General features: G+C 45.3%; 1 protein-coding gene across 1 annotated transcript in view; it reads left to right on the top strand.

Moving 5' to 3' along the window:
• Positions 1-14,242, top strand: part of MATN1 (matrilin 1) — a 35,256-nt gene extending 21,014 nt beyond the window's left edge. The window contains exons 3-7 of the mRNA XM_034754320.1: positions 1,455-1,677; positions 5,569-5,694; positions 7,514-7,921; positions 13,087-13,239; positions 14,112-14,242. Of these exons, the coding sequence (XP_034610211.1) occupies positions 1,455-1,677; positions 5,569-5,694; positions 7,514-7,921; positions 13,087-13,239; positions 14,112-14,242 (1,041 nt within the window). The remainder of the gene's footprint in view (positions 1-1,454; positions 1,678-5,568; positions 5,695-7,513; positions 7,922-13,086; positions 13,240-14,111) is intronic.
• Positions 14,243-27,149: the final 12,907 nt, after the last annotated feature.

Raw genomic sequence — 27,149 nt, 5'->3', positions numbered from 1 at the left:
TCTTTTGAGGCTTGCTCATCTTTGATATAAACTAAGGGCCAGCTCCTGGCATGAGATGATATTGCCCCCCACAGCAATGGAGGGCAGCCTTAAAGCTAAAGCTACTCCTAACTAGGCCACTGGTGAGTCCTCCATCCAAATTCTCTCTGATTAGCCCTGAGTGAATAATAGATTGTTTGGTTCAATGGCCGAAGCGAAGATATGAATAAACATTGGCTTGTTTTGAACTGAAACTGAAAACATTTAATTCTATTTTTCTCGCCAAAATGAAAAACTGAAAACATTTAGCTTAGGTCAAAAGGAAATGACATGTCACCTCAAACATGTTTGACATTTTTCATTCAGAAAATGTCATTTGGATTCCACATTTTATTTCAGAATGTCTCTTTTTTCATTTTTTTAAAATGAACCATTTCAACATTTCTTGTTTTCATTTGTTTTGTCGGAAAGTATTTGCTGGATTTTACCCAAATTCACGAATAGTTTTGATACCCCGAAAAATGGCATTTTTTGGTGAATTTACTCTTTGCCAAAAACATTCCCCTGCTCTACTTGTGATTTCTATTGTGTAAATGTGAAGGTGAATAATACATAAGCTTAACCTTAAGGACCTGTGTGTTGATGGGTCACTGAGAATTCTACTGCTGCGGTTCAATTAGCTATTTCTTGCATTTTTCTACTCACGTTTCTTTATCTTCTCTATTACCAAGGGCATTTGCCTATGAAACAGATTTGATTTGGCTTAGCAGTTCACTTGGCCCCATTGAAGCCAATGCTAATTTTGCCATTGACTTAAATGGGCCTGTATCTTACCCCTGCTGTTTATAGCGGGGACCTAAGAGTCAAAAATGTTGACTCTGTCACTAACCTTAAGCAAGCCATTTCTGCTCTCTATGCCTCAGTTTTCCCATCTGTAAAACGGAGATAAAGCTTAATCACTTAATGTTTGCCAAGTGCTTTGATATCCTCAGATGGAATTAAAGGCACTGTTATTGGGTGAACTCCCTCCTCCAGCCATTACTTAGTCAGAACTCCCATTGACTTCAGCAGGAGTTTTGGGTAAGCAACGACTGCTGCATTTGATCCAGTGTTAATGCTGTGTGTTAAGAAGGCTGCCTTTACTCTGTTTTCCTTAAATCTGGTATCATCCAGCCATCCCCTATTTAAGATGTTTAAGACAATGTCAATTTAACCCCTGCAGCCCAGAAATGAACAAACCATGGGGGCAGACAAAATAGACTATGCTGACGTTCTGGTGTTGTGGGGAAGGGAAATCATGGTTCCATTTTGTACAGCGCTTTAACTTCATGGATATGAAGAAGTTAATTATTGAGCCAGATTCCTTCCTGAGCAAACACTATGCTCACATCCATGTTGTAGAAAAACTACCATGCTGGATTGCAGGGGGACAGTCCATCATCTCTTCTTTCTGTTTTCCTCCCTCTTCTCCTCAGGTGGCGATCATTGTGACAGACGGACGCCCCCAGGATGGCGTGAAGGATGTATCAGCGAGGGCAAGATCCCTTGGCATTGAGCTGTTTGCCATCGGGGTGGGCCGAGTGGACAAGAACATTCTTCGGCAAATGGCGAGCGAGCCGTTGGACGAGCACGTGGACTATGTAGAGAGCTACAGTGTCATTGAGAAGCTGGCCACGAAATTTCAAGAGGCCTTCTGTGGTAAGTCCTAAAGGAGCAGCAAGAGGATCTGAGGTGGGGGGCAGACCTTCCTTGGTGAACAGACAGGAACAAAGGAACACAGCAACCAGACTGAATCTGAACAGGAATCCGTGTAGCCCAGTGTTGTATCCAATAGTGGCCATTATCAACTGTTTCAGAGGAAGGTGGAGGACATTCTTGAGGGGATAATGGAATAATCCCCTCATAAGGGAAATCTCCTCCTAACCCCCAGCTATGAGGTTTAGGAATCAGGAAGCTTCATATCCCTTCCAATTTTAAATAGTATCTAATATAATGGCGGGTGTTCTATTTCCTCTGCAATCGTTTTTAAAAAATCCTTCGGAGGTCTTGGTTTCAATGGTGCCTATTGGCAGTTAGCTCCACAGGTTCGTTTTGTGTTCTCTCAGTACAAGTATTCTGAGCTCTCTCGCTCTTAGCTGGCTGAAAAAAATGAAAAGAGAAACATTGACCTTTCCCTCTTTTCTTTCCCCCCAAATTAGAAAAATTCCAAATTTGAAAACTTCTGCCGGTCAGGCAGTAGAACCAATCCAAAAAAAGGAGGGAGGGGGGAGAAATGTCACAATGTTGTGAAAATGTAGCCCCCTGCCCATTTTTTTTTTTTCAAATTTCAACTGTTGGGGAAATTTCAAAAATCTCTAATCTTAGGATGAAATCTTCAGTTGCTTCAGAAACTTCCATTGACTTGAGTGGGGCCAGGATTTCACCCTCAAGGTTTTATCTGGGTGTCCATTCCCTTAGGGCAGGTCTACACTACCCGCTGGATCGGTGGGTAATTATCGATCTATCAGGTGTCGATTTATCGTGTCTAGTCTAGACGCGATAAATCAATCCCCGAGCGCTCTCCTGTCGACTCCGGTAGTGCACCGCTGCGAGAGGCGCAAGTCAGGGGTGGCTCTAGCTTTTTTGCTGCCCCAGCATGGCAGGCAGGCTGCCTTCGGCGGCTTGCCTGCGGGAGGTCCCCAGTCCCGCAGATTCGGCGGCATGCCTGCGGGAGGTCTGCCGGTCCTGCGGCTTTGGCATACCCGCCCTCCAATTGCCGCCGAATCCATGGGACCAGTTGACTGCCTGCAGGCATGCCGCCAAATCCGCGGGACCAGGGACCTCCCACGGGCATGCTGCCGAAGGCAGCCTGCCTGCCGCCTCGCAGGGACCGGCAGGCTGCCCCCCGCGGCTTGCCGCCCCAGGCACACGCTTGATGCGCTGGTGCCTGGAGCCGCCGCTGGCGCAAGCGGAGTCGACGGGGGAGTGGCAGCAGTCGACTCAGTGCCGTGAAGATGCCACGGTAAGTCGACCTAAATACGTCGACTTCAGATACGCTATTCTCGTAGCTGAAGTTGCGTATCTTAGGTCAACCCCCCTCCCCAGTGTAGACCAGAACTTAGTATCTGAACACCTGGTTTTCAATACTGTTTGCACAACTGCATCTGATTAAAAGACCCCTGGCTGACGTTAGAGTCAACATTGACACCGTCCCACACAAACTGGGCACCAGGCTGCTCTTAGTTACCCTACACATTTTCAGCAGAAAGATTGAATCATGACCTGTTACACGTCAGTCTCAGAGCATCTCACAGTTCTGTCTCTACCCGTGTGTGTCTCCTTCAGCTCTTTATTGTGTCACACCTTTCCCAAACTGTTGCCACACATCTGTGCTTGGCAGGAAGGGTGTGTGAAACTCTTGGGCCTGTTCAGTTGACACGGTAAATGAGTATTTTTGCAGCTCCCTTCTACAGTCTTGCAGGTTTTGTTTGAAGTAGCAATGCCCTCCCATGGGGTTCGGTGTTGTGTTTGGTGATCACTTCAGACCAAATCCTTGAAGGCTTCTAACTTCCAGTGAAATCAATGGGATTTTGGAGCCTAAATACCTTTCAGGGTCTGGGCCTCAGTGCTTGCCAGAGATCTCCTTTATTTTGTGTCTAGACGCAACACCTCTGCATGACAACAAGAGCTTCACAACACCTTCCCCAGACTCTCGGCCTGGGAAGCTCAGCCCTTAATGGCACAGTCCCAAACTACCACAAGTGTTACTTGTAGGTGTGAATTGGCGTTTGCAGGAGATTCATACTCTGATAATACGTAGTACAGTAGCTCCAAGAGGCACCATCCAAACACAAGAAGACAGTCCCTGGCCCAAAGAGCTTACAATCTAACTACACAAACAAAGTCTAGGAACAGACATGGGAACCAACTTACCCAAAGTCAAATGTCTCTGACTTGTTATGGAGACTGTGGCTGCCTCAGTTTCCCCAGCTATAAAATGGAGCTAATGTGCAGCTAAGCCAGCAGAAGCTAGTACATAGAACAGGGGCTGGAAGGCAAAAGACCTGAGTTCTGTTCCCAGGACCTTGGGAGAATCACTTCACCTCGCTGTGCTTTATTTTCCCCAACACAGAGATGATGATACTTATCTCCCTTCGTGAAGGTCTTAGACATCCACAAGGGGATTCTCCCTGGTGCACCAGGACAGCTCAAGGCCTAGGCAACTTAAGGCTTATTTTGAGCACTTAAGTGGGACTTAAATGGTGCATAGTTCTTGTCTATATCCTCTGCCCAGGGTTGAATTTCCCCTTTTCTACATTGCAGATATGCTAACCCACTCATTATGGTGTTTGCTTATAAATGCTAGGGGTTAACATTGCTTTGTTTAGAACAATCAGAAGGCTTGAGCATTCTTGTATTTGTCCTCCTCCTCCTCCTCCTCCTATCCCCGTCTCTCTCCCCACCCCATATATATGGACCAGATGAAAAGTCTCCCATTTGAATTTAATGGACTTTGAATCAGGCACTGTGGTTGTGGTAGAGCCAGGTAAATACTGGCATACACTATTTCCTGCAAATACTCACCTGATTTATAAATGAATTGGCTTCCACCAGATTTGTTTCACCTCTGTGTTTCCTTTCGACCAACATTGATGCCCTGGGGCCTGATTTTCAGAGCTGAGCACTGGATGTGCCCATTGACTTCAATTCCAGTTTTGTTTGCTCAGGCCCAGGTTGAGTTCTACTGGCGCTTGTGTTCGCAGACAGCAATGAAAAGCTGAATGTGCAAGTATTACTGTAAAATGAACTTTAACTTTGCTTGCGCACTAATCTAACCAGAGAGCAGCAATGATCCCATGTGATTTATCGGACTAATCACAACTAACCCATAGGGCCGGAAGAGTGAACGTTGGCTATTCACAGTTATTCGTGATCAATTCAAAGAATAACAAAAATTGCAAAATTCTCATTGAACAACATTGAATGGTGAAGTAAATTGTGATCTGCTGCTGTGGGTGTTGGAGAAAGAGTTGCCCAGTAGATAGGGTATTGCACTCGAACTGTGGAGACATGGGCTCTATTCCTGGCTCTGTCGCCGAGTTGCATGACATAAGAACGGCCATACTGGAGCAGACCAAAGATCCATCTAGCCCAGTATCCTGTCTTCTGACAGTGGCCAATGCCAGGTGCCCCAGAGGGACCTTGAGCAAGTCACTGTCTCTATGTACCTCAGTTTCCCCATCTGAAAAATCAAGATAATAACTCTTACTTCCCTTGGTGCTTTGAGATCTGCAGCAGAAAAGAACGTTAAAACAGCCATACTTGGTCAGACCAATCATGCATCTAGCCCAGTATCCTGTCTTCCGACAGTGGCCAATGCCAGATCCTTCAGAAGGAATGAACAGAACAGGCAATCATCGAGTGATCCATCCTGCTATGAGCAATGTGTTATTAAATAAGGACTTAGAGTTCATAGAAGGGGAGAACATTAAAGCACTTGCTATGCAGGCAGATAGAGGAACACAAGTCTCGTGCTGTCTTTGGTCAAAGCGGCCTTGACACTTTTCCCTTCAGGGTCAATATATTTTTATTCTGTATCTTTCCTTACAGATCTATCCGACCTCTGTGCCTCTGGAGACCATGACTGTCAGCAGATCTGTGTCAGCACACCCGGGTCATACACCTGTGCTTGCAAAGAGGGCTTCACATTGAACAGCGATGGGAAAACCTGCAGTGGTAAATCCCATTGTGCATCCCTGATATGAACGTGGCAGTGCGGTGATATGTCAGGGGGTTGTTGAGATATCCGAGGCACTGCCTCAGAAAAGCAAGAGGATGAAAGCAGGGTAAAAGAACGGTACCTTCACCCCAATCCCCTGGGTTGCTCACCACTGAGAATTTAACCAAGTAGCTCTCCTAGGAAGAGCTGGCATCAATAGGGGTCTCTCCATTGACAGGCTCTTGGACGGATTTACACTCTTAGCAGAGATATTCCCTGGAAGGCACCCAACACCCTCCATGCAGGAGCAGATTAATCATGGCCCCCATTGATCTGTGGGTCTGAGCTCCAGCACGCAGAGCCCCAAGGCCCAAAGGAAGCCATAGACCCATGTGGGACCCCCTCCCTGGTAGAAGAGTGGAGCGCTGGGAGGGGCAGGAGGTGGATGCTTCGGTAGGGGCTCGGTTGCCATCTCTGAAGTTAGCCGGCAGCCGCGCTGTGCACTGAGCGTGGGGCATGATTCGAGGCAATAAAGAGGATTTACCATCAGTCACTGTGTCAGGGCCCAGTGACTTCATGGCTCTGAGATTTCCGGCAGAGCAAAACCTTTTGGTGTGTGCTCCATTCAATGCTCCCTTTTACTCCTCAGACGGTCACTGCCAGTTTGAACAAGAGACACACTGAGTCTGCAAAATAAGGAGTTTGTTAGTGGCAGAGCTGAAATCTGCCCTTGGAAACATTCACGCCATTCTGATTGGCTAATCTTTTCTGGACACCCCCCCCAAGGGGACACAATGTGGCCCCAGGAATTATGCCTCCTCCGGACTCCTGTGCTCTAATCACTCCTTCACCAAGGATGCGATTTGGGAGGGTCCCATGACACCAATTCCCAGATGAGACCAATGCCCATCGTTAAAACTCCCCAGTGCACACAGATTAAATTCTCCTACCTCATCTCTTCCCCCATGCCCAATACATCCCCCTCATGGAAAGCCTGGGAGAACAAATAGACTTTGCAATGGGTCTTGAGGTTCAGCCAATCGCATTCTCTAGCCTACCGCAGAGGCTCAACCAAGTATTGGCTTCACTGTGCATGGAGATCCCAAGACGAAAGGCACTGTGTACCTGCCAGTGAAAAGCTTTATTATTATTAGTGTTATTACTATTAATTATTAGAGTCAGTTTGAATTTTTTGGTCATACTGGTTGATTTAGGGAAATATGAATTTTGTCCAAAATGAACAAAAATTCTCTTTTTATCAATTTTTGTTGTTAAAAACGGAAACCAAAAAACCCAAAATTTTTCTGTACAAGTTTTTGGATTCCAGTAAAATAATTTGGATTTTGAGTTTTGAAAACTGATTTTTTTTTTTAACTAAAACCCAAAATTTTAACTGAAAACAGTTTTCAAAAACTGGGGAAAAAATGGTTTTTGGTTTTTAAATAAAAATGTTCATGGGAAATTTTGAAATAATATTAAACAGTTGTGTGAAAAATAATTGTCCTTTTTCAAACAGCTATTATTAATTATTATTATATGATTACCAAGGAATGCTGCTACACGGCCAGACACCACATGGTCACCAAAAGCTTTGGCGGCGAGATAAAATCACTAGCAATGGTGTAAACTGAATATCTAGCCAGACCAACTTAAGGACCTAGGTCAAGATTTATGTCAGCGGTGCTATATCTGCTGGGAAGTGACATGCTTTTGAGATTTACTATGATGTTGAGTTATTATTATTAATAAAGCCATACTGGTTTTTGTTTTTTCTCGCTCTCTGGTTAATTGGGAGCTGAATTTCTCCCTTTGCCCTGTTCTCTTGTTTCTCCGCAGCCTGCAGTGGTGGATCTGCCATTGACCTTGTGTTCCTGATTGATGGCTCCAAGAGCGTGCGGCCTGAGAACTTTGAGCTTGTGAAGAAGTTCATCAACCAGATTGTGGATTCATTGGATGTCTCCGATAAAAATGCTCGCGTGGGCTTGGTCCAGTACTCCAGCTCTGTCAGGCAGGAGTTCCCGCTGGAACGGTACAACAACAAGAAGGACATCAAGGCAGCAGTGAAAAGGATGTCCTACATGGAGAAAGGAACCATGACAGGCCTAGCACTGAGGCACCTCACTGAAAAATCCTTTGATCCCTCCAGTGGAGCGAGACCTGGCGTCCCCAAGGTGGGCATTGTCTTCACAGATGGACGGTCACAAGATTACATCAGCGATGCTGCCAAGAAAGCCAAGGATTCAGGTAGGCCTCCAGAATTCAGTGGCATTGGTTTTCCTTTGGGTCAAGTACTGGTCTATGTATGATGCTGATTGGCAGTCCCAGAAACCGATGTCCTCCATTCACCATAGAACATGGGCATCCGTAGAGCAAAACTTTGGCCTACGTTGCCTCTACCCCTGCCCACGTGCTTCAGTGCTGACTTAGAGGGCCTCTGATGTGGACAAGGCAGATTTTCAAAGGGGCTTTGGCTTTCAATGGGAGCTGGGCAGCTAATTCTCATAGTCCCTTTAGAAGGCCATCTTCTGTCTCTATTCTGTGTCAGTCATGGGCCTCTTTCTGAAGCTACCAGCAAAGGAGCCAGTTAGCACCTGTATGATAGAGGTTATGTTCCTCTGAGCCTTTTTAAACGGTGAACTCTCCCCTCTCTGGCTATCAGTGCTCAGTCCTAGTGCAAAGTTAAACTAAGCTCTGCAGGCTACACCCTTCCTCAGTGTAAGACCAGAGTAACTGTGATAACTTCAGGGGACGTACTGGGGGCCCATGTTGGTGTGACTGAGAGCAGGGTGTGGTTCGGTGCCTTTGTTGTGGAAGGAATTTGCTTCAGAGATTTCTGACCCCCATTCCACGGGAAGGATGGAAGTTCTGTGGCTCAGTCTTTACTCCAGGGACACCACATCACTAGTCATGAGAGCACTGCTGGGTTTTGACTTCTTCGTTTGGTTTCTTGCTGTCTCACATGACAGTTGCACTTCCTCACATGGTCAGTTCCCACGTTGGAGTCTGTTTTTGAAGGTTTTTTTTCTCCAACGAGAAACTGCAGAATTGGAATTAATTTGCAAACTGGACACCATTAAGTTAGGCTTAAGAATAAAGACTGGGAGTGGATGGGTCATTACACAAAGTAAAACCTGTTTCCCCATGCTATTTTCCCCCCTACTGTTACTCGCACCTTCTTGTCAACTGTTGGAAATGGGCCATCCTGATTATCACTACAAAAGTTTTTTTTCCTCCTGCTGATAATTGCTCACCTTAATTGATCACTCTCATTACAGTTGGTATGGCAACACCCATTTTTTCATGTTCTCTGCGTATATATATATATATATCTTCCTACTGTATTTTCCACTGCATGCATCCGATGAAGTGGGTTTTAGCCCACGAAAGCTTATGCTCAAATACATTTGTTCGTCTCTAAGTGCCACAAGTACTACAGATTAAGTAGCAGATTGTACTGCTTCCTGCATGCACAAAGGAGGAGTAAGACCTAGGGAAGGTCTTCCTACCCATGAAGTCCCCTCACAAGGCCCAGCTGTCCAATTACGAAGCAATGGGTAAAAATCACACCTGCACAAGGAACAAGCACCACTTTAATTCCACTTCAGCCCTCAAAATAGGCCTTAAATGGCACTTAAGGCATGGGCCTTATGTTGTTCCTTCACCAATGCCGGCACAACCCATTTGGTGACCTAGGCAGTCGCCTAGGGCGCTACAATTTGGGGGGCGGTGACCACGGTGGTATTTCGGCGGTGGGACCTTCCACCGCCTCTGTGTGTGTGTGTGTGTGGGGGGGGGGGGGGGGGGGCCTTTCGGGGCGGGACCTTCCGCCGCCTAAGGCAGCAGAAAAGCTGGCAGTGCTCCTGCCCTTCACACATGGATGAACTTCGTCCAAGTATGCACCATGCCGGCACTCATTAGGGACCGTACACTAATAACCCATTAGGCACATGTAAGGGGGATGGGGACTGAGCGGGAGACACATTTCTGCTGCCAGCTTCCAGTGGATTAATAAAACCAGAAAAGAAAAAGATACTTTAAAGACCTTGAAACATAAATATTTCGCGAGCCGCCCCCTTTTGCTGAACAACTGCTGCCCAAGTTCCTTGTATCCTGTTTTTTACTGCGTTAAATGAACATGGCCCTTGGGGATATGCTCATGAGTTGCTAAATGCTTCACCTCTTTTAATCTTTGGTCTTGACCGCTGGACCTGACTGAGGGCTGGTGCCCAATAATGAAGATCAAACATGAGGGCAAGAATAATTGACATTTGAGAAGCATGTTGCCAGGGCACGTGGGATGCCGTGTACAGCGTGTGTTTGGCTGGTATATATAAATCTTGATGTAACTCCCCAACACAATTTATCTTACATAATGGTAACAGGCCTTGAATTCTGTTTGATTATGGTTGGTTGGTTGGTTTTTTCTATTACCAGCTGTTCAGTGATCGTGTTCCTTACAGGGGAAAAAATAACAGCTGCTCGATATTGCACTCTGAAAATGTTCCAGGAGCTGGAATTTAGAAGCCTCATTGAAAATTCAAATATTGTGCTTGTTTTGATCCACAGGAACTAAGGCAATGCTGTTGGGAAAAAGTTAGCGATGTTTGAATCTAAATAGGGTCAGAGTTCACACAAGCATCTTGTAGTTCAGGGGATAAATCTTGGCCCTGTTGAAGTCAATGGCAAAACTCCCATTACTTTCAATGGGGCCAGGATTTCACCCAAGATGTGGCTTCAAACTGTTTATATGAGACCCCGCCGACCACCCAAGTACCTGCACAACTGCTCTTCCCTCACAACAGGATCTCCTGTCCCTAGTGAGTGACAGGTCTTCCTGGGAAGGAGACTCAGCAGTTTGTTACTACTACAGCTGGTCAGGAAATGGTTTTTTCAGCCTGCAAAACATTTTGAGATTTCAAAAACAATGTCCCATCCAAAACTGGGACAGAAAAGTTTTAAAAAGTTGAACTTTTTTGTGAACAAAAAAAAAAATCAATTTGGGTCAATCAAAACATTTTGTTTCTATTTCAGCCTTTTTTTATACTTGACAATTTCTTTTTACATCATTAGTTTAAATTTCAAAACCAAAAGTCATTTTGAACTGGAAAACATGAATTTTTCATTTTGAAAAAGTTTAAATGGAACATTTCAACAATTTCAAACCTTTTTTTTCTTCAATTTTGTTTGTGAGTTGAAAAATTGATTGAAATCAACCTTTTCCTAGGAAAAGTTTCATTTTTTATGAATTGCCATTTTCTGACATTTCTGATATTTCATCTAAAAATTCCTGACCAGCTCCTGTTACTCCCCTATTCCAGCATTTGGTCTGCTTTTCAGTGGGTGACTTTGTCTTCCGGATATAAGTACTGAGAACATGGTGAGTTGCTTTGGGCCCCATTTTGAAAACTTCCCCTATCTTCCTCTTGGGTACCTATTAAACCACAGGTTCTCAGCCAGGGGGTCATGACCTCTGTGGGGGCAATGAACAGGATTGAAAGGAATTATGACATCTTCCCTTCTAGAAAAGGTTGAACAAAGGCTGAGACAACTTTCCTGTGATGCTATGCTTGAGGTGCCCAGAATCATAAGCCACTGTGTCACCCCTCTGTCTCAGCAAGAGAGAGCTGGATTTTTAACTTTTTTTTTTTTTTTTTTTTTTTTGCTGGAATTTAAACTGTGTGTCAGCTCCCTCATGCAACAGTCTGTCTGCCTTACCAGCAAACTCCTCGAGACTTTGCCAGTCTAAACTTTGCCCTACAGATAATATTCCATGAACCCCAGTTCCCAAGTTCCCCCAGAGATGTCTCTCTGTAGAGTCCAGTCCCTCTCACTGGACACTCACAGAAATTATTAAGTCTGCTGTTTCCAAGGAGACAGTGCACCCACCAGTCTGTTAGTTTTGCTGAGGTCCCACATTTTAGTTTAATATACAGCACTGAGATAGCTTTGAAATAAAACAGGGATACGTGTATTAATAAAGAACACAGATTTGTGATGCTAAGCAAGAATAAAAGAGAGAAAACGGGGTTACAAACAAAACAAAAATCACACACTTGTTAGTGCCTCAAACTTAATTTGAACCAGTTATGTCTTTGCCTAAAACAGTTTCTTACTTACATCAAGCTACTAGCATCTCCAACACGCCAGGAAAGGGGAGCCAACTTTCACAGAATCAAAAGGTGCTGGCCCTTTTGTCCCCTCAGTGATGGAGAACTAAGGGGTTCGCTCCCCTTCTTTTTATAACCCAGTAAAGTAAACCTTTGAAATGCATTCTTCTCCCCCGCTGTTTGTCTCTTCCTCTTGATTTACCAACCCCCCTGTTGATTCGTATGTAAATGTAACTTCCATTGTCTCTGGCATCACCTTGCTCAATTTACACTGGAGACCCAGGCAAACGGGCAAAACAACCTTCCTTTGTCTAGAATAAACGTTTAGCAAGTCTGATCCCCAAACATATTTTAGTAATATATTTCCAGCATGCACATGTACCTCTTTATACACTAGCCATACACACATCATGCAATAATATTAATGACCAGAGGGTCACCAGCTTTCATAAAAGACCTTAATGCTCTTTTATAGTGCAATAAATATTGAATAAAGTCAGTTGATTCAATTGCTTATTCTTTGGCATTCAGACCCCCCGTCCTCCTCCTCGAGTGTCTGGACTCTGATTGTCACAGTTGCCTTGACAAACATTTCAGAGTCATTTTGGGGTGATAACAGTTTAAAAGGGTTCTTGACTTTTTTTCCTTATCTTTTCACCCAACCCATATATATATATAATCTCGCTTTAGAACCTTTGCCAGTGGATATTAAATACACCCGCCTTGGGAGATGAAAGGCAAATATACTTACCCACCTACCTCTGCCCTATGAACAGCCTAGAGGTGGATCCAAATAAAATTCAGATCTAGCTTCAGCCTTTCCCAGAGTTCAGCAGTTTGATCCGCAGTTTCGGCATGGCCCCACTGCAGCGAGAAGCTTGGATACAAATCCCGAGCTGCGTTTTCCCAGATTTGCAGGGATTTTGGTTTGAGTTTGTCCCTGTAATACATAAACATATAAATTCTCCCTTGGGGTTCTGCGATGGCTCAATACGTGCGCTTGTAGTTTAGGTGGCCTATTCTCAGGATGCACGCGCTGCATTCAATGACCATAATCGCATCCATTCCACAAGACCCTACAGCTGAGGGATTTGAAAGCACAATGACTCCATGTGCAAATGATGTGGGTGTTCTTGGGTGTCCATCTTTGAGCGTTTGGTCCATGGCTCCGTACAGTGGGGGCGTCCTCGTTTGTACGCAGCACATCACGTAAATGCAAAGAAGGATTTACAAGCTGGCTGGGTTCTTTTGCTGTTCCAATGAGATGGTTGCAGTAGGACTGACACTCCTCATTGCTTGCAGGCTTTGAGATGTTCGCTGTGGGAGTGGGCAATGCCGTTGAAGATGAATTAAGGGAAATTGCCTCAGAGCCAGTGGCAGCACACTACTTTTATACTGCTGATTTCAGTACCATCAACAAGATTGCGAAGGAACTGCCGACGAAAATCTGTGTCGGTGAGTGGGGCAGAGGGCAGGTGGAAAACACTTGACTCCTGAAGCAAGGGGCAAAAGTACACCTCGAGGTTTCCACTCACAGGTGTTGGGTTGTTGTTATTTTTTGTTTCTGTGTAGGTGTGTGGTTTTGGTGGACTCTCTCTCTCTCTCTCTCTTTTTTTTTTTTTTTTGGTCGTAATTCTTTGATTGAAAAAATGTCAGTCTGCCCAAATTATAGCATTTTGCACTTCTGCCGTAGTGTTTTTCAGCCAAAGGTCTCAGCACGCTTCTAAAACAGTAATTCATTAAAACATCAAGCCTTCCTGAACTGCACCACCCCATCACTGGCCAGTTAAACTGGCCCTCTCACCCCTTTTGCAACCAGAGTGGCACAAAAAGACTGGACGACAGCCAAGTATCTGACTTAGGTCTGTTAATTGGCTGAGAGAAGCAGGGCACCACATTCAACTTGACGACATTTCTGTTTGTCTGTCTGTAACACAATCACTTTTAAACACTGCAGCTGATCAATTCCAAAATTGCAGGGAATGGCGTAGACATGAATAAACAGAACCCTGCTGAAAATCAGAAAAGCCATATCTGGGTAATCAGTTTTAGGTAAATCATTGATGAAATACAAAAATTTGGATAACACACAGAGCTTGGCCTACATAAGCAATGAAGTGTGTGACCCTCTAGTTAGTTTAAAGTTAAACACAGCAATAACCATTCAGAGAATCTGGCTGAATGATGTATTGATTTCCTCCAGACCTCTGGCTGGAGAAAAGGCTTTCGCTTTATTTCACTTGTCACCATGGTTTAGGTTTTGATATATTCCATTCTTGCTCTCTCTGATGGCTGATTCATCATCACCTTTGTTCTCTTATCCACAGAGGAGGACCCATGTGAATGTAAAGCCATTGTGAAGTTCCAGAAAAAAGTAGAAGACCTCATAAAGTCATTGACACGAAAACATATCCTTTACAAGCAGCTCATTTTCACAATGTCAGGTTCCATTTTCTAGAGAGCAGATTAGCCAGACCTTCCAACCAGGGAGACAGATTAGTGCAGTGGTCAAGAAATTGGAGTAGGAGTCAGGAGACTAGGTTTCAGTGTTCAGATTCATGGCATGCACACAGAGAAGTTAGATAAAAACATTAAATACTCTTGCCGGAAGGCAGCAACATAACACTGTTTTAATACTTAGAATTCAGCACAAGAACGGCAAAACAGAGAGAGACAAAGCAGGCTGCTCCCTAAAAAGGGTGTGGCACAATTTAACCCACCTTGCTCTAGGCTTTCTGCAGACTGACTCTGATCTCATGCTTTCCTGCAGAGCCCCCTAGACTGGAAACTGCACCAAGAAACCCTTTACAAATTAAAGAGACACAATTCCAAAAGTGTTTTCAAAAACACCACATTCTGTACCTAGATTCTGTGCATACATTAACAAAGAAAGCAGTCCCTGCCACAGAGAGCTCACCTTCTCTGAGACAGGCAGGACACGACAGGAGGACAAGACAGACAAATAGATTGACACTTGCCGAACCAATGCCAGCCAATAATGATGTGGAAGCACCATAGCGGAGATAGGTTTTAAGGAGGGATTTGAAAGAGGTTATGGTGGCACCTTTAGGGATACTGATGAGGAATTTTTCCCATTCATGAGAGGCATGTTTTGTTGATGCCTCACATCAGCCCGAGAACAGGAACAGGAGGCAGTGGAGTGGGAGTTAGCCTGGAAAGCTAGACAGTCAAAGGGAGTTTGAGGAGGGACTTGAAGCAGGACTAAGGAATCATAGAATCTCAAGGGTAGAAGGGACCTCAGAAGGTCATCTAGTCTAACCCATGCTCAAAGCAGGACCAATTCCCAACTAAGTCATCCCAGCCAGGGCTTTGTCAAGCCTAACCTTAAAAACCTTTAAGGACGGAGATTCCACCACCTCCCTAGGTAACCCATTCCAGTGCTTCACCACCCTCCTAGTGAAAAAGTTTTTCCTAATATCCAACCTAAACCTTCCCCACTGCAACTTGAGACCATTACTCCTTGTTCTGTCATCTGCCACCACTGAGAACAGTCTAGATCCATCCTCTTTGGAACCCCCTTTCAGGTAGTTGAAAGCAGCTATCAATCCCCCCTCATTCTTCTCTTCTGCAGACTAAACAATCCCAGTTCCCTTAGCCTCTCCTGCCATGTCAGAGAAGAGAGGCTCTCTAAGAGTGGGTAAGTAAAGAAGCACACAAGAATGGGGGAAAGAGACAGAAGAAAGCAAGAGGCGGGGAGTGGGCAGAACAGAGAGCTCACAAGAGGCCCTGCTGCAAGGTGCATGCTAAATACAAGTCTACCAGCACTTCATCACAAGGAGACACTGCTTTAAGTAAGCAATTGATGCCTGTTCCTACTGAGTTAATGGCAGAATTCCAGTTCACTTCAGTGAGAACAGGAGCATTGCACTGCATCATAGGGAGACCTTCAACTTAGCAGACAAGGGCAGAACAAGAGCCAGTGGCTAGATGTAGAAGTTGGAGAAATTCCAGCTGGAAATAAGTGACAACTTTTTAACAGTAAGTGTAACTGATAAATCACTGGGAGAATTCACGGAGGGATAAGGTAGATTCTCCCCCACTTGGTGTCTGTCCACTGAGCCTGGATGTCTTTCTAAGTCCGATGTTATAGGTCAGCTCCAAGTTACCAGACCCCACAGTGTCACTTACAGAATAAATTCCCCCCTCTGTAGGTATCATTGGGTGAAATTCAAGGGCTCATGTCATGCAGGAGGTCAGACTATATCCGGGGTCGGCAACCTTTCAGAAGTGGTGTGCCGAGTCTTCATTTATTCACTGTAATTTAAGGTTTCATGTGCCAGTAATACATTTCAACGTTTTTAGAAGGTCTCTTTCTATAAGTTTATAATATAGAACTAAACTATTGTTGTATGTAAAGTAAATAAGGTTTTTTAAATGTTTAAGAAGCTTCATTTAAAATTAAATTAAAATGCAGAGCCCCCCGGACCAGTGTCCAGGACCCGGGCAGTGTGAATGCCACTGAAAATCAGCTCACGTGCCACCTTTGGCACACGTGCCATAGGTTGGTTACCCCTGGACTATATCAGTGTTTCTCAATCACTGGCTCACAACCCCAAGAAGGGACACAAAAAGCAATCAGAGGGTTGCGAGGCATTGAAAATTTTATGAGAATCTAAAATAAAGAAAATCTCCCTTTGTGCTCCCCACAACACCTTATCCTTCAAGGTCATCATCTCAAAAGACACACACAGATCATTGTAACGTTTTTATTCTTGCTTTTGATAGTAAATGTAAAGCAGTTGTAAAAATGTTTGACTTCAAATGCCGGGTCAGCAACCTGAAAAGGTGGCGAAACCATGGACTAGATTACCAGAATTGGCCAAATCCTCAGCGGACATACATTGGGGTATCGCCATTGACTTTGAGTTGTGCTAGTTGAGGATCTGGCATGTGAATCACTGAAATGCACTGCCATTTTTTCCCTTAACTCTTGCTCACTGGAAGCTGTGACAAAAAGGATCGCAGCCCTGGAAAACAAGATCATCTAAACACCCGGAGCACTATTATATTTCTCCTTCCTAACGTAACAGAATTGTACCAGAAGACCTTCATGCATACACAGGAGCAACTCAACCGCAGCACTCCATCCAGCTTTCTACGTAAAAAAAAGAAAAGTCTAGTCTAGCTGCATTCTTCTAAAAAGGAAACATTATAATGTTAGAGCAGACATCATATTAAAGGGCAAAGCACTGTGAATCACTGCGTGCCAAAATGTGTTAATGTCCCTTGCATCCTATAGTATACATATATAAAAACCCAGAAATATATTTTTTAATCTAAAGCTTAATATATATATATGTTGTTACTAAGTACTTGATTATGAGTTCTGTGAATCCTCGCTGTGTTCTTCTGCATCTTTTGTTTCTGTGCGTACTGTAATTTTATTTAAGAATCAAGTTGTTTAAAAGCAACTCAGATCCTGAGTGTGAAAACCCGCCCTCACAGACAACCAATGTATTATTATAAGCACAAAGCATTCATCAGTAAGTAGGTGAAACTAAGCAGTGATTGCTGAGTGTGGCATTGAAGATGTGCTAGGATGGGACACTCCTGCAGCCAGGTACGACCCACAGCTATTGTACAGTAGATGAAAGTAAGCTCAGTTCTAGTCAACTAATACCCCTGCAGTGTTTTGGCTAGCCAGCACCTGTCCCATGTTTGGCCTTCCACGGTGAAGTCCTGAACTGCACAATGAACCCGCCCATACATGGCTTTATGTCACCCAAGGTAGTGCTACCAGCACCAATCCCATGGGATAAGCCGCTACCCAACTGCTTGGCTCTGTGGTTCCTTCCATCTGCGTTCACAAAAAATGCAGTTATGGTGCCCTGTCTGCCTGCAGGCCACCAGCTCCCTCTTCAGCCCCATGTCTGGAGGCATCTCTGCTTTTCTTATACTGAGCATCTCATCACAATGTGCCAGACGTTTAGACCCATTTCCCTTCCCGGCTGGTGGTGACCAAGGCCATACAAACAACCAGCACAGTCCAGAGGTGTCTGACGTTGCGTGCCATACCCAGGCGCAGTCTCCGTGGCAGATGATGTTAAGCAGGGAGTATCGAGTCTCAGCGACGCATGCCACGTTACACATCCCTCCAAATGTGAGCATGAGTGGTTGGGTTTGGGAATTATTTTTTTTTCCTATCAGAATATTTATACTTGAGAATATGTAAAAAGCTTTTCAGATAACACAAGCCTGTTCAGGAACGTCACCATAGAAGATGTTTTTGGATAGAGGAAAAAATTAAAAGTTTGCTCAAAAATTTGAAAGGCTGGCTGTTTTGTGTTACGGGTTGTAATTATTGGGTTATTTATACTATTATGTATTTGTTCAATGCCAAAAAATGTGCAGTTCAATCATATAGACAGATTCTCCGCTCAGATTTATATCGACATCTTGGACTTTGGTGTCAATCCAGCACCAATGGGAGTCAGGGGAAAGGCTCCCAGGAAAGGCTCCAGTGTGGGAAAGTCTATAGAGTACGTCAGGTTCCTGTCCTGAGATGCTTGCAACCTAAAGGGCTAATTCTGCTCTCAGATATACAGGTGTAAATCAGATGTAACTCCACTGATTTCATACTTCAGCATCATACCCATGTAACCCAGCCCTAATAATCCTGTAGCCCCCTTAATGACATGAGTAATCCCTATTCATTGCTTTCGGCGGGGCTACTTGCTTGGGTAGTATTCTATATAGTACTACAGACTGTCTTAAAGAGGAGTCATTTATTGTAGAAAACAGCTACAATTGTAGCCAATCAAACAGGCTTTCACAGTATTTGAGTCCCAGCTTTGTCTCTTTTGTTTACCATGGACCCCACCCAGCTTGGGTCTCCATACAGCAAAGAGTGACATCGAGTAATTAAAAATTATACTGGAACTAAATATATCAGCACAGGTAGAGACTACTTAGGGAAGTAGGGGCATTCACTATGTTAGACGTCCAATCACCACCAACCTTCTTGATGAAAACCGAAACAAAGAAGTCATTAAGCACCTCTGGCCATTTCCACATTTTCTGTTATTGTTTTTTCCCCTTTTATTGAGTAATGGGCCTACTCTGTTCTTGGTCTTCCTCTTGCTTTTAATATATTTGTAGAAAGTTTTCTTGTTACCCTTTATGTCTCCAGCTAGTTTCCACTTTTTGTAGGACTTTTTTTTTTATTGTTAGATCATTGAAGATCTCCTGGTTAAGCCAGGGTGGTCTCTTGCCATATGTCCTATCTTTCTTATGTCATGGGATAGTTTGCTCTTGTGCCCGTAATAATGTCTCTTTGAAAAACTGCCAACTGTCTTCAATTGTTTTTCCCCTTAGACTTTCTTCCATGAGATCTTACCTACCAACTCCCTGAGTTTGCTAAAGTTGCCTTCTTGAAATCCATTGTCTTTATTGTGCTGTTCTTCTTCCTACCATTCCTTAGAATCATGGACTCTACCATTTCATGACCACTTTCACCCACGCTGTCTTCCACTTTCAAATTCTCAACCAGTTCCTCCCTATTTGTCAAAATCAAATCTAGAACAGCTTCTCCCCTAGTAGCTTTCTCCATCTTCTGAAATAAAAAATTGTCTCCAATACATTCCAAGAACTTGTTAGATAATCTGTGCCCTGCTATGTTATTTTCCCAGCAGATGTCTGAATAGTTGAAGTCCGCCATCACCACCAAGTCCTGTGCTTTGAATGATTTTGTTAGCTGCTTACAAAAAGCCTCATCCACCTCTTCTTCCCAGTTAGGTGGTCTGTAGTAGACCCCTACCATGACATCACCCTTGTTTTTTACCCCTTTTATCCTTACCCAGAGACGTTCAACAAGTCTGTCTCCTATTTCCATCTCAACCTCAGTCTAAGTGTATACATTTTTAATATATAAAGCAATACCTCCTCCCTTTTTTCCCTGCCTGTCCTTCTTGAGTAAACTGTACCTTCTATTCCAATATTCCAGTAACGCGTGATGCCAACTATGCCATAGTTGTGTTTGTTTACTAGCATTTCGAGTTCTTCCTGCTGATTCCACATACTTCTCGCATTAATAAACAGATATCTAAGATACTGATTCGATTCCCACCCCCGCAGTTCTGTCTTGTCTCTCTCTTGTCCCTGCTATAACAGCCCATGCTCCCCCCACATTCCGACCCTTCTCCCAGGTCTCCATGTTTTTGACTTACCTGTGGGCTTTGGTCACCTGCACCCTTCAAACTTAGTTTAAAGCCCTCCTCACGAGGTTAGCCAGTCTGTATTCAAATATGCTCTTCCCCTTCCTCGATAGGTGGACCCCATCTCTCCATAGCAGTCCTTCTTCCTGGAACAGCATCCTGTGGTCAAGCCAAAGCCCTCCTGGAGACACCATTTTCGCAGCCAGGCATTCACCTCCAGGATGTATCTGTCTCTGCCTGGGCCCCTACCCTTGACTAGAAGAATCGAAGAGAACACCACCTGTGCTCCCAACTCCCTCATCCTTACTCCCAGATCCCTGGATCACTTCTGATCTGCTGAGGGTCATACCTCGCAGTATCATTAGTGCCACATGGATGAGTAGCATGGGGTAGTAGTCAGAGGGCCGGATGATCCTCAACAATCCCTTCATAATGTGTGGCAGATGGGCCCCTGGCAGGCACCATACCTCCCGTGATGCCATGTCAGGGTGACAGATGGGTGCCTCCATCCCCCTGTGGGGAAAAAGAACTAGGTAGCCTTCTTAATGACAACCAAAGTAACACCGAAGGCCCAAATTCAGGCCCTCTGACAGAAGCTGACTACACAGACGGCCTTTACATAAAACAGTACAGGCCAGAACCTGAACTAAACTGGAATGTGCAATCCCCTGCCAAATACGGTCATGGGCCATGACCAGAGGAGGGAGGGGAAGGAAGCTATGCAAAAGGTCTTAGCAACATGATAACCGCTGGTTGATGGAAAAAGTGTAGTAGTTTCCGGACTGCTACCCCAACGCGTTGGTATGTATTGCAATAAACTGGCCTCAGGCTTGAGTCTGGGAACTAAAATCAATGCGTGGGTGACTTTTTCCACGACACCCCTCAGAAGAGAGTCACCAATCACCACTACCCTATATTTCTTTCTGGCAGTGGTGGCTGCGATCTTCCCAGCCTTGGGGGTACATGGCTTCTCCTCCTCCTCTGGGGGTGACTCCTCATCACTCGTTGCCAGGGTAGCATATCGGTTTTCCATCACCGTGGTGGGTGGGTTGGGAGGAGGGGTGGAGCACGACCTGCTGCCAGAAGTAACCAGCTGCCAGTCCTTGTGACAGAGCCATATCCTCCTCTCCCGGTGGCGTGACAGCAGTCCTCTGTAGCTCGATAGCCTCCTCAGCCATGGATGTCTCCATGTAAAATACGCTCGAGGAATTCCTCATGGGATGGATGTTCCTCAGCCTTGCCACCTCCTCCTGTAGCTCTCCCACCTGCTTCCTGAGAGATTCCACCAGCAGGCACCTCACACATTGTATGGTTCCACCACCTGGCTTTCTGTGAGTGGGAAATGCAGGCCACAGTCTCGGCAAATCCACACCAGGATCTGGGTAGAGGCATCCGTGGCTAGGTTGTCTGTCTGGATACAGGCGCAGGTGGTGGAGACAGGAGTAGCATTGGCACTGGTGATGCGGCCCTTCCTCTGTGTGTGTGTGTGACTCCAACAAAACCAACGTGTCTCTGTGAAACGTTTTGGCTTTGACAAAACAGCCTTTTGGGGATTTGAATGACATGATGGTGAAAATGTTCAGACCAAATCTCTTTAAAACTCCATTGGTTAATTGTGGTCACATGACTAGTGTCTAAACTAGCTCTCTTCCCCTCCACCCAGGGGGAACGCACCATACAGTGGAAATCGTACAGGCTGGTGATGTGAAGCCTCCCTTTTCCAATAGGCCAAGTGAAATTGGCTTTCCCAGCACCAATGTGGTGGCTTTGTTGGCTCCGCCCCAGCGCCCTGCTCCAGACCATCCATTGATGAGCTAGTGGGTGCTGCCCCGTGCCTCCCCAAGGCAGGCTGTGGTTTCCTTTTGGAAGCACCAGTTCCTGTTATGAGACAGTGCCTGTGTGGGGATCAGTAGACAGTATCTACCTATCTGTGGGGATCAGTAGACAGTATCTACCCATGTGTGGGGATCAGTAGACAGTATCTACCTATCTGTGCCTCCTGAGAGGCAAAGCACAGGCTGGAGGTAGAAGCACACAGGTGGCTCTATGCTACCTTTGGTCCCTGTGGATTCTGGATCACAGTTTAGCATAATCCTAGCGGCTTCTCAAACCAGCAGCAGCCTTCCTCAGCTGTCATAGGCTTCTCAGCAGCCCAGAACTGCCAGAGCAGAGAACACTGGCCACTCACCCTATCATCCCCGAGCCTGGCTCCCGGCACGCCCCTTCGCCTGGGGCTGCACGAAAGGGCAGCACAGAGTTGTATACATCATCCCTATGCTGATTCTGCACCAGTGCCATTTCCCCTTAAAAGTCTTTTATTGGGTGAGAGTGGAGCAGAGGCAAGAATCTGACCCATCATATTTAACTGCACGACTGGAATCTGATATGTGACTGATAGTCGACTCAGCCCTAGGAAATGTGCACTTTCATTTCCTGATTCCCCTACCTCTTCTTTTTGCGCTTCTCTTTTCGCTGCACTTTTCCCCCCGTCACAGGATTTCTGTTCTTCCTTCACTCCGTCGTGTGATCAAAGGCAATTAGCTCCTGCGCTATAATTATTTTTTGCATAAACAATAGGATTGCGGCTCTCGCTAGTTAGCACCTTTATTTCTTAAATCACTGGATGGCTAATTTTAACACCGAGAGATAAAAGGGGAATTTGGCTTGAGTGCTGCAGCTGGTAGAGTCGGTTGAAATGACTTGTGGAGTGCTGCAGGCACCGTTGTCCCTATTCTACAATGTAAGAGTTCATTTACTCCTGCTAGTGGGGAATGTTTTCAAAATGCCCGAGGGCCAGATTTTTAAAAGTATTTAGGCACCTAACACCCATTCCTTTAAATATCTTGCTCCAAGTGACTTAGGACCCTAAATCCCATTTTCAAAAGTGGCACCTGGGCAAAGAAACTACCGCCTACTGTTTGATTCCTCCCGGGTTTAGGGAAACAGAACTTTGTCCACTCTTTGTAAATCAACAGGATTGCATCAGGGAAAACATCTTACTCCAGCATCAGTTTTTCCTCCTAATGGAAATCATAGAATCATAGAACTGGAAGGGACCTCGAGAGGTCATCTAGTCCAGTCCCCTGCACTCAAGGCAGGACTATTATCTAGAATGATCTGCAGTACTCCGAGTTTTAGCCAACCGCTCAGGTCAAAAACAGATAACAGTATTATTCATCAACACACATAGGGCAGTGACTATAGCAATGCCAAGCTACCCATGCTCACCTTGAGAAGAATTGTGTATATATATCTCCTCAATATATGTTCCATTCTATATGCATCCGAAGAAGTGGGCTGTAGCCCACGAAAGCTTATGCTCTAATAAATTTGTTAGTCTCTAAGGTGCCACAAGTACTCCTGTTCTTCTTTTTGTGGATACAGACTAACACGGCTGCTACTCTGAAACATGCCAGATGAGAAATCTCTCACTCCAGGCAGAACAGGTCTTGGATCAGGAGTGGGAGGGATCAAATCTAAACCTTCATAAAGGCTCAGTGACTGGGCTGGCTCGTTGCTTTTTCCCAACTGGTTCAGCCACCCCACTTCTGAGTTAATCAAATTCTGCTGGACTTTTCCACACATCTCCAAACCATATTCAACCATTGCACCATCTCCTATATATGTCTAAACAGTGTATGTATGCCTGGGACTTTATAGGTTGGCCATTCAGAACTCAGATTTGCTAGTTCTGAAATCACACGATGTATCACATGAGCTGAAAGAGAAGATGCAGTTATTCGATGCAGAAGGCCTATGACACACACTGCAGCAGTTTCAGTTCCATCCAGTAGAGGGCAGTGCTGCTCAAACACATTATGGCGATGGGACAACCAGTCTTGATAGGAGGTTTAACCAAATTTGGTGAACCTTTTTCTCCCCATTCATTTTATTTTTCTCACACCTCTGTACTGGATTAAGCAGGGACTGACTGGTACCCAGTGGTATCCTTAGGTACTAATGGCCATCACATTCATAGAGGGCCCTGCTATTCTAGAGCCCTGTGTGTATATATACACAACCTGCTAGCTAGATCTGATTCCACATCCGTGGTCTCTTGTGACTCTGATGCCCACCGACTCAACACCCTGCCTATGTACTGCATTTCCCTGCTTGGAAAGGTATGTTTCTGCTCCACCACCTTTGCCTCAACTCCAGATGGGGAATTTCCAGAGGCCGTAGAACTTTTCCAGAAGTGATGGGTTTGGCACTTGAGGGCACCACAGGAAGCCAGAGGTGGGTGAAGGAGAGGAGTCATGTTACTTTGATAAAGGTCCTGCTGGTCTCCCTCAGGCAAACAGTTCTTACTCCTGTCAGCAGCCCCACAGAATTAAGGGGCTTGTGTGTGAGAACTACTCTGGCGAGGACAGATTCCGGTCCTTTGTACAGGTCTCCTCGGAGCGTGGGGCCATCCTTGCTGTATTTGAAAGGGCTGTAACACCATGAGATTTTATGAAGTATTCCCAGCCCAGCAGGGAGCAGGACATTTGGGACAGGGAACCCTCTGAAACGGTGATGTTCTGGTTTCTGTGTAGCGCTCCACTCCGTTTCTAAGAACTCGGCCTGCATGCAAAGCTAGTAGCCATTAGGGGTCTCCACGCTGCTGAATCTTGTTAACAGAGATGTCGTCTATCTATGGTTGGATTCTGTTTTAGGTAGAACCAGGCTTGCTAAAGAAGATAAGGGTCTGCATAGAGGATGGAGTCCCTGGGAAAAATTCTGGATGACTGAGTGAGCAGGTGGAACAGTGTCAGGCAGAATCTGACTCAGACAGAATACGCCCCATCAGTACACACCAATGTACCACGGCACAACTCTTGCAGAGGGTCCACCCCACCCCCCTCACAGAGGACTGGTCTACGTGGAGAGTTAGTGCTTGGCAAGCCAACGTGTGAATTTCCAGTGCACTAGCTTGCAGCGCAATAACCGGCTGTGTGGATCCTGCCCTTGCACACTTAGGGGACGCCTGCACTGCACACGCCTTACGTCACCATGTAGAGTACAGACATTGCCCGCCCGCCTAGCACAGTATAAATAGTGGTGTAGACAGTGAGTTACTGCTTAGGTGAGTAGAGGACAGACATGCCAGAACCTTGGAGTATGTACCCTACATGGCCAAGCAGTGCCTCCCACCTCTACACTGCTAATTTTAGTAGTGCAGTATCCTGCTGTCTCCTCGCTACTGGAGCCTTTCCCCGCTGACTCCCCACTGGCAGAGCCTTTCATTGACCTCTCTAGCTACACACTGCAGTGTAGACACAGCTGCTTTTCACTGCGGCGTGTAGCTGCCGCCGCCAGTGGTGTGCAGCGTAGACATAGCCTAAAGTTCCACAGCGTCCTTCAAATGGGACTGGGTCAAAGTGCACGAAGGACCTTTCCGTGTGGTGTCACAGGTCCACCTGGCCAGTTAGTGCACGGCAAGCCAGTGCTCTGTAGATTCACCCCCTGGCCTGCTGGGCCCTACATCCCTATGTAGATGAGATCGGAGTTCAGACATTCCAAGGCCAGGAGGGCCACCGTGATCATCTAGTCTGACCTCCTGTATAGCACAAGCCATAAAACTCCCCCGAAATAACTCCTAGAGCCGAGCTTTTAGAAAAACATCCCATCCTGATTTAAAAATGGTCAGTGATGGAGAATCCACCACTAGCCTTGGTAAATTGTTCCAGTGGTTAATTAAACTCACTGTTAAAAATGTAACCCTTATTTCTGGTCTGAATTTGTCTAGCTTCAACTTCCAGCTATTGGATTGTGTTAGACAAGGGGTTCTCAACCTTCCCAATCTACTGTACCCCTTTCAGGAGTCTGATCTGTCTTGTGTACCCCTAACTTTCACCTCATTTAAAAGCGACTTGCTTGCAAAAGTGTCATAGCACTCTCTTACTGAACAATGCTTACTTTCTTATTTTTGACCATCTAATTATAAAATAAATCAATTGGAATATTAATATTGTACTTACATTTCAGTGTATAGTTTATAGAACAGTATAAACAAGTCCTTGTCTGTATGAAATTTGAGTTTGTACTGACTTCGCTAGGACTTTTTATATAGGCTGTTGTAAAACTAGGCAAATAGCTAAATGAGTTGATGTACCACTGGAAGACCTCTGAGTACCCCCAGGGGTACGTATAGCCCTGATTGAGAACTACTGTGTTAGACCTTCCTCTCCTAGCCTGACGAGCCCATTATTGACTATTTGTTCCCCACGTAGATACTTAAAGACTGTGATCGAGTCACCCCTTAGTCTTCCCTTTGTTAAGTTAAATAGACCGAACTCTTTGAGTCTAGCACTATAGGCAGGTTTTCTAATCCTTTAACCATTCTTGTGGATCTTCTCTGATCCTTCTCCAGTTTATCAATGTCCTTCTTGAATTGTGGGCACCAGAACTGGACCCAAGATTCCAGCAGCGGTCGCACCAGTGCCAAATACAGAGGTATAATAACCTCTCTGCTCCTGCTTGAGATTCCCCTGTTTATGCATCCCAGGATCACATTAGTTCTTTTAGCCACAGCATCACACTAGGAACACACGTCCAGCTGATTTGTCCACCACGACCCCCAAATCTTTTTCACAGTCACTGCTTCCCAGGATAGAGTCCCCCAGCCTGTCAGTCTGGCCTGAGGACTGTGATCCTAGCCGAATATATTTACATGTATCTGTATTCAGACGAGTGGAGCCAGCTGTGACAGACAGTACAGTGTGAAGGGTGAAGCCAGGACCACACCCTCACTCCACCCGCTTTCGGACACCTTGCAATCCAGAGGGACTATGATGCAGTGTCTGTACTGACTGCATGTCCAGCCACATGGACCCTGGCCAGAATCTGCCCCATGATCCAGGATGAGTGAGATGCAACTCCTCAGCTGGTATGCTCACTTAGTGCAATTCACTGTTTTAACCAGGCATAGTTTTGTGACATAGGGCCAGATCTCACTTCCATCGAATTCCTGAATATGTGGGCAAGTCCATCCAGGGTGCAAAAACCTCCTTTGTTCATCTCGTTCTCCCCAAGAGGGATTATTGCTGGTTTTATAATCTTTGCTGAAATTTTAATGGAATAAGATGACCCCCGATAAGGCATTTCCCCTAACCGCCCTATATTTTAACAAAGGTTGGTCCTTAGTTCCAAATTTCCTTCCACGCATTACACGGTATCTCTCTCCCCACACCTATCTCTGGTTTAAGCAAC

Source organism: Trachemys scripta, chromosome 20 (genome assembly GCF_013100865.1).
Source record: "Trachemys scripta elegans isolate TJP31775 chromosome 20, CAS_Tse_1.0, whole genome shotgun sequence".
Classification (NCBI taxonomy): Eukaryota; Metazoa; Chordata; order Testudines; family Emydidae; genus Trachemys; species Trachemys scripta.
The sequence above is the reverse complement of the archived record's forward strand: the minus strand, read 5'-3'. Positions and strand labels throughout refer to the sequence as shown.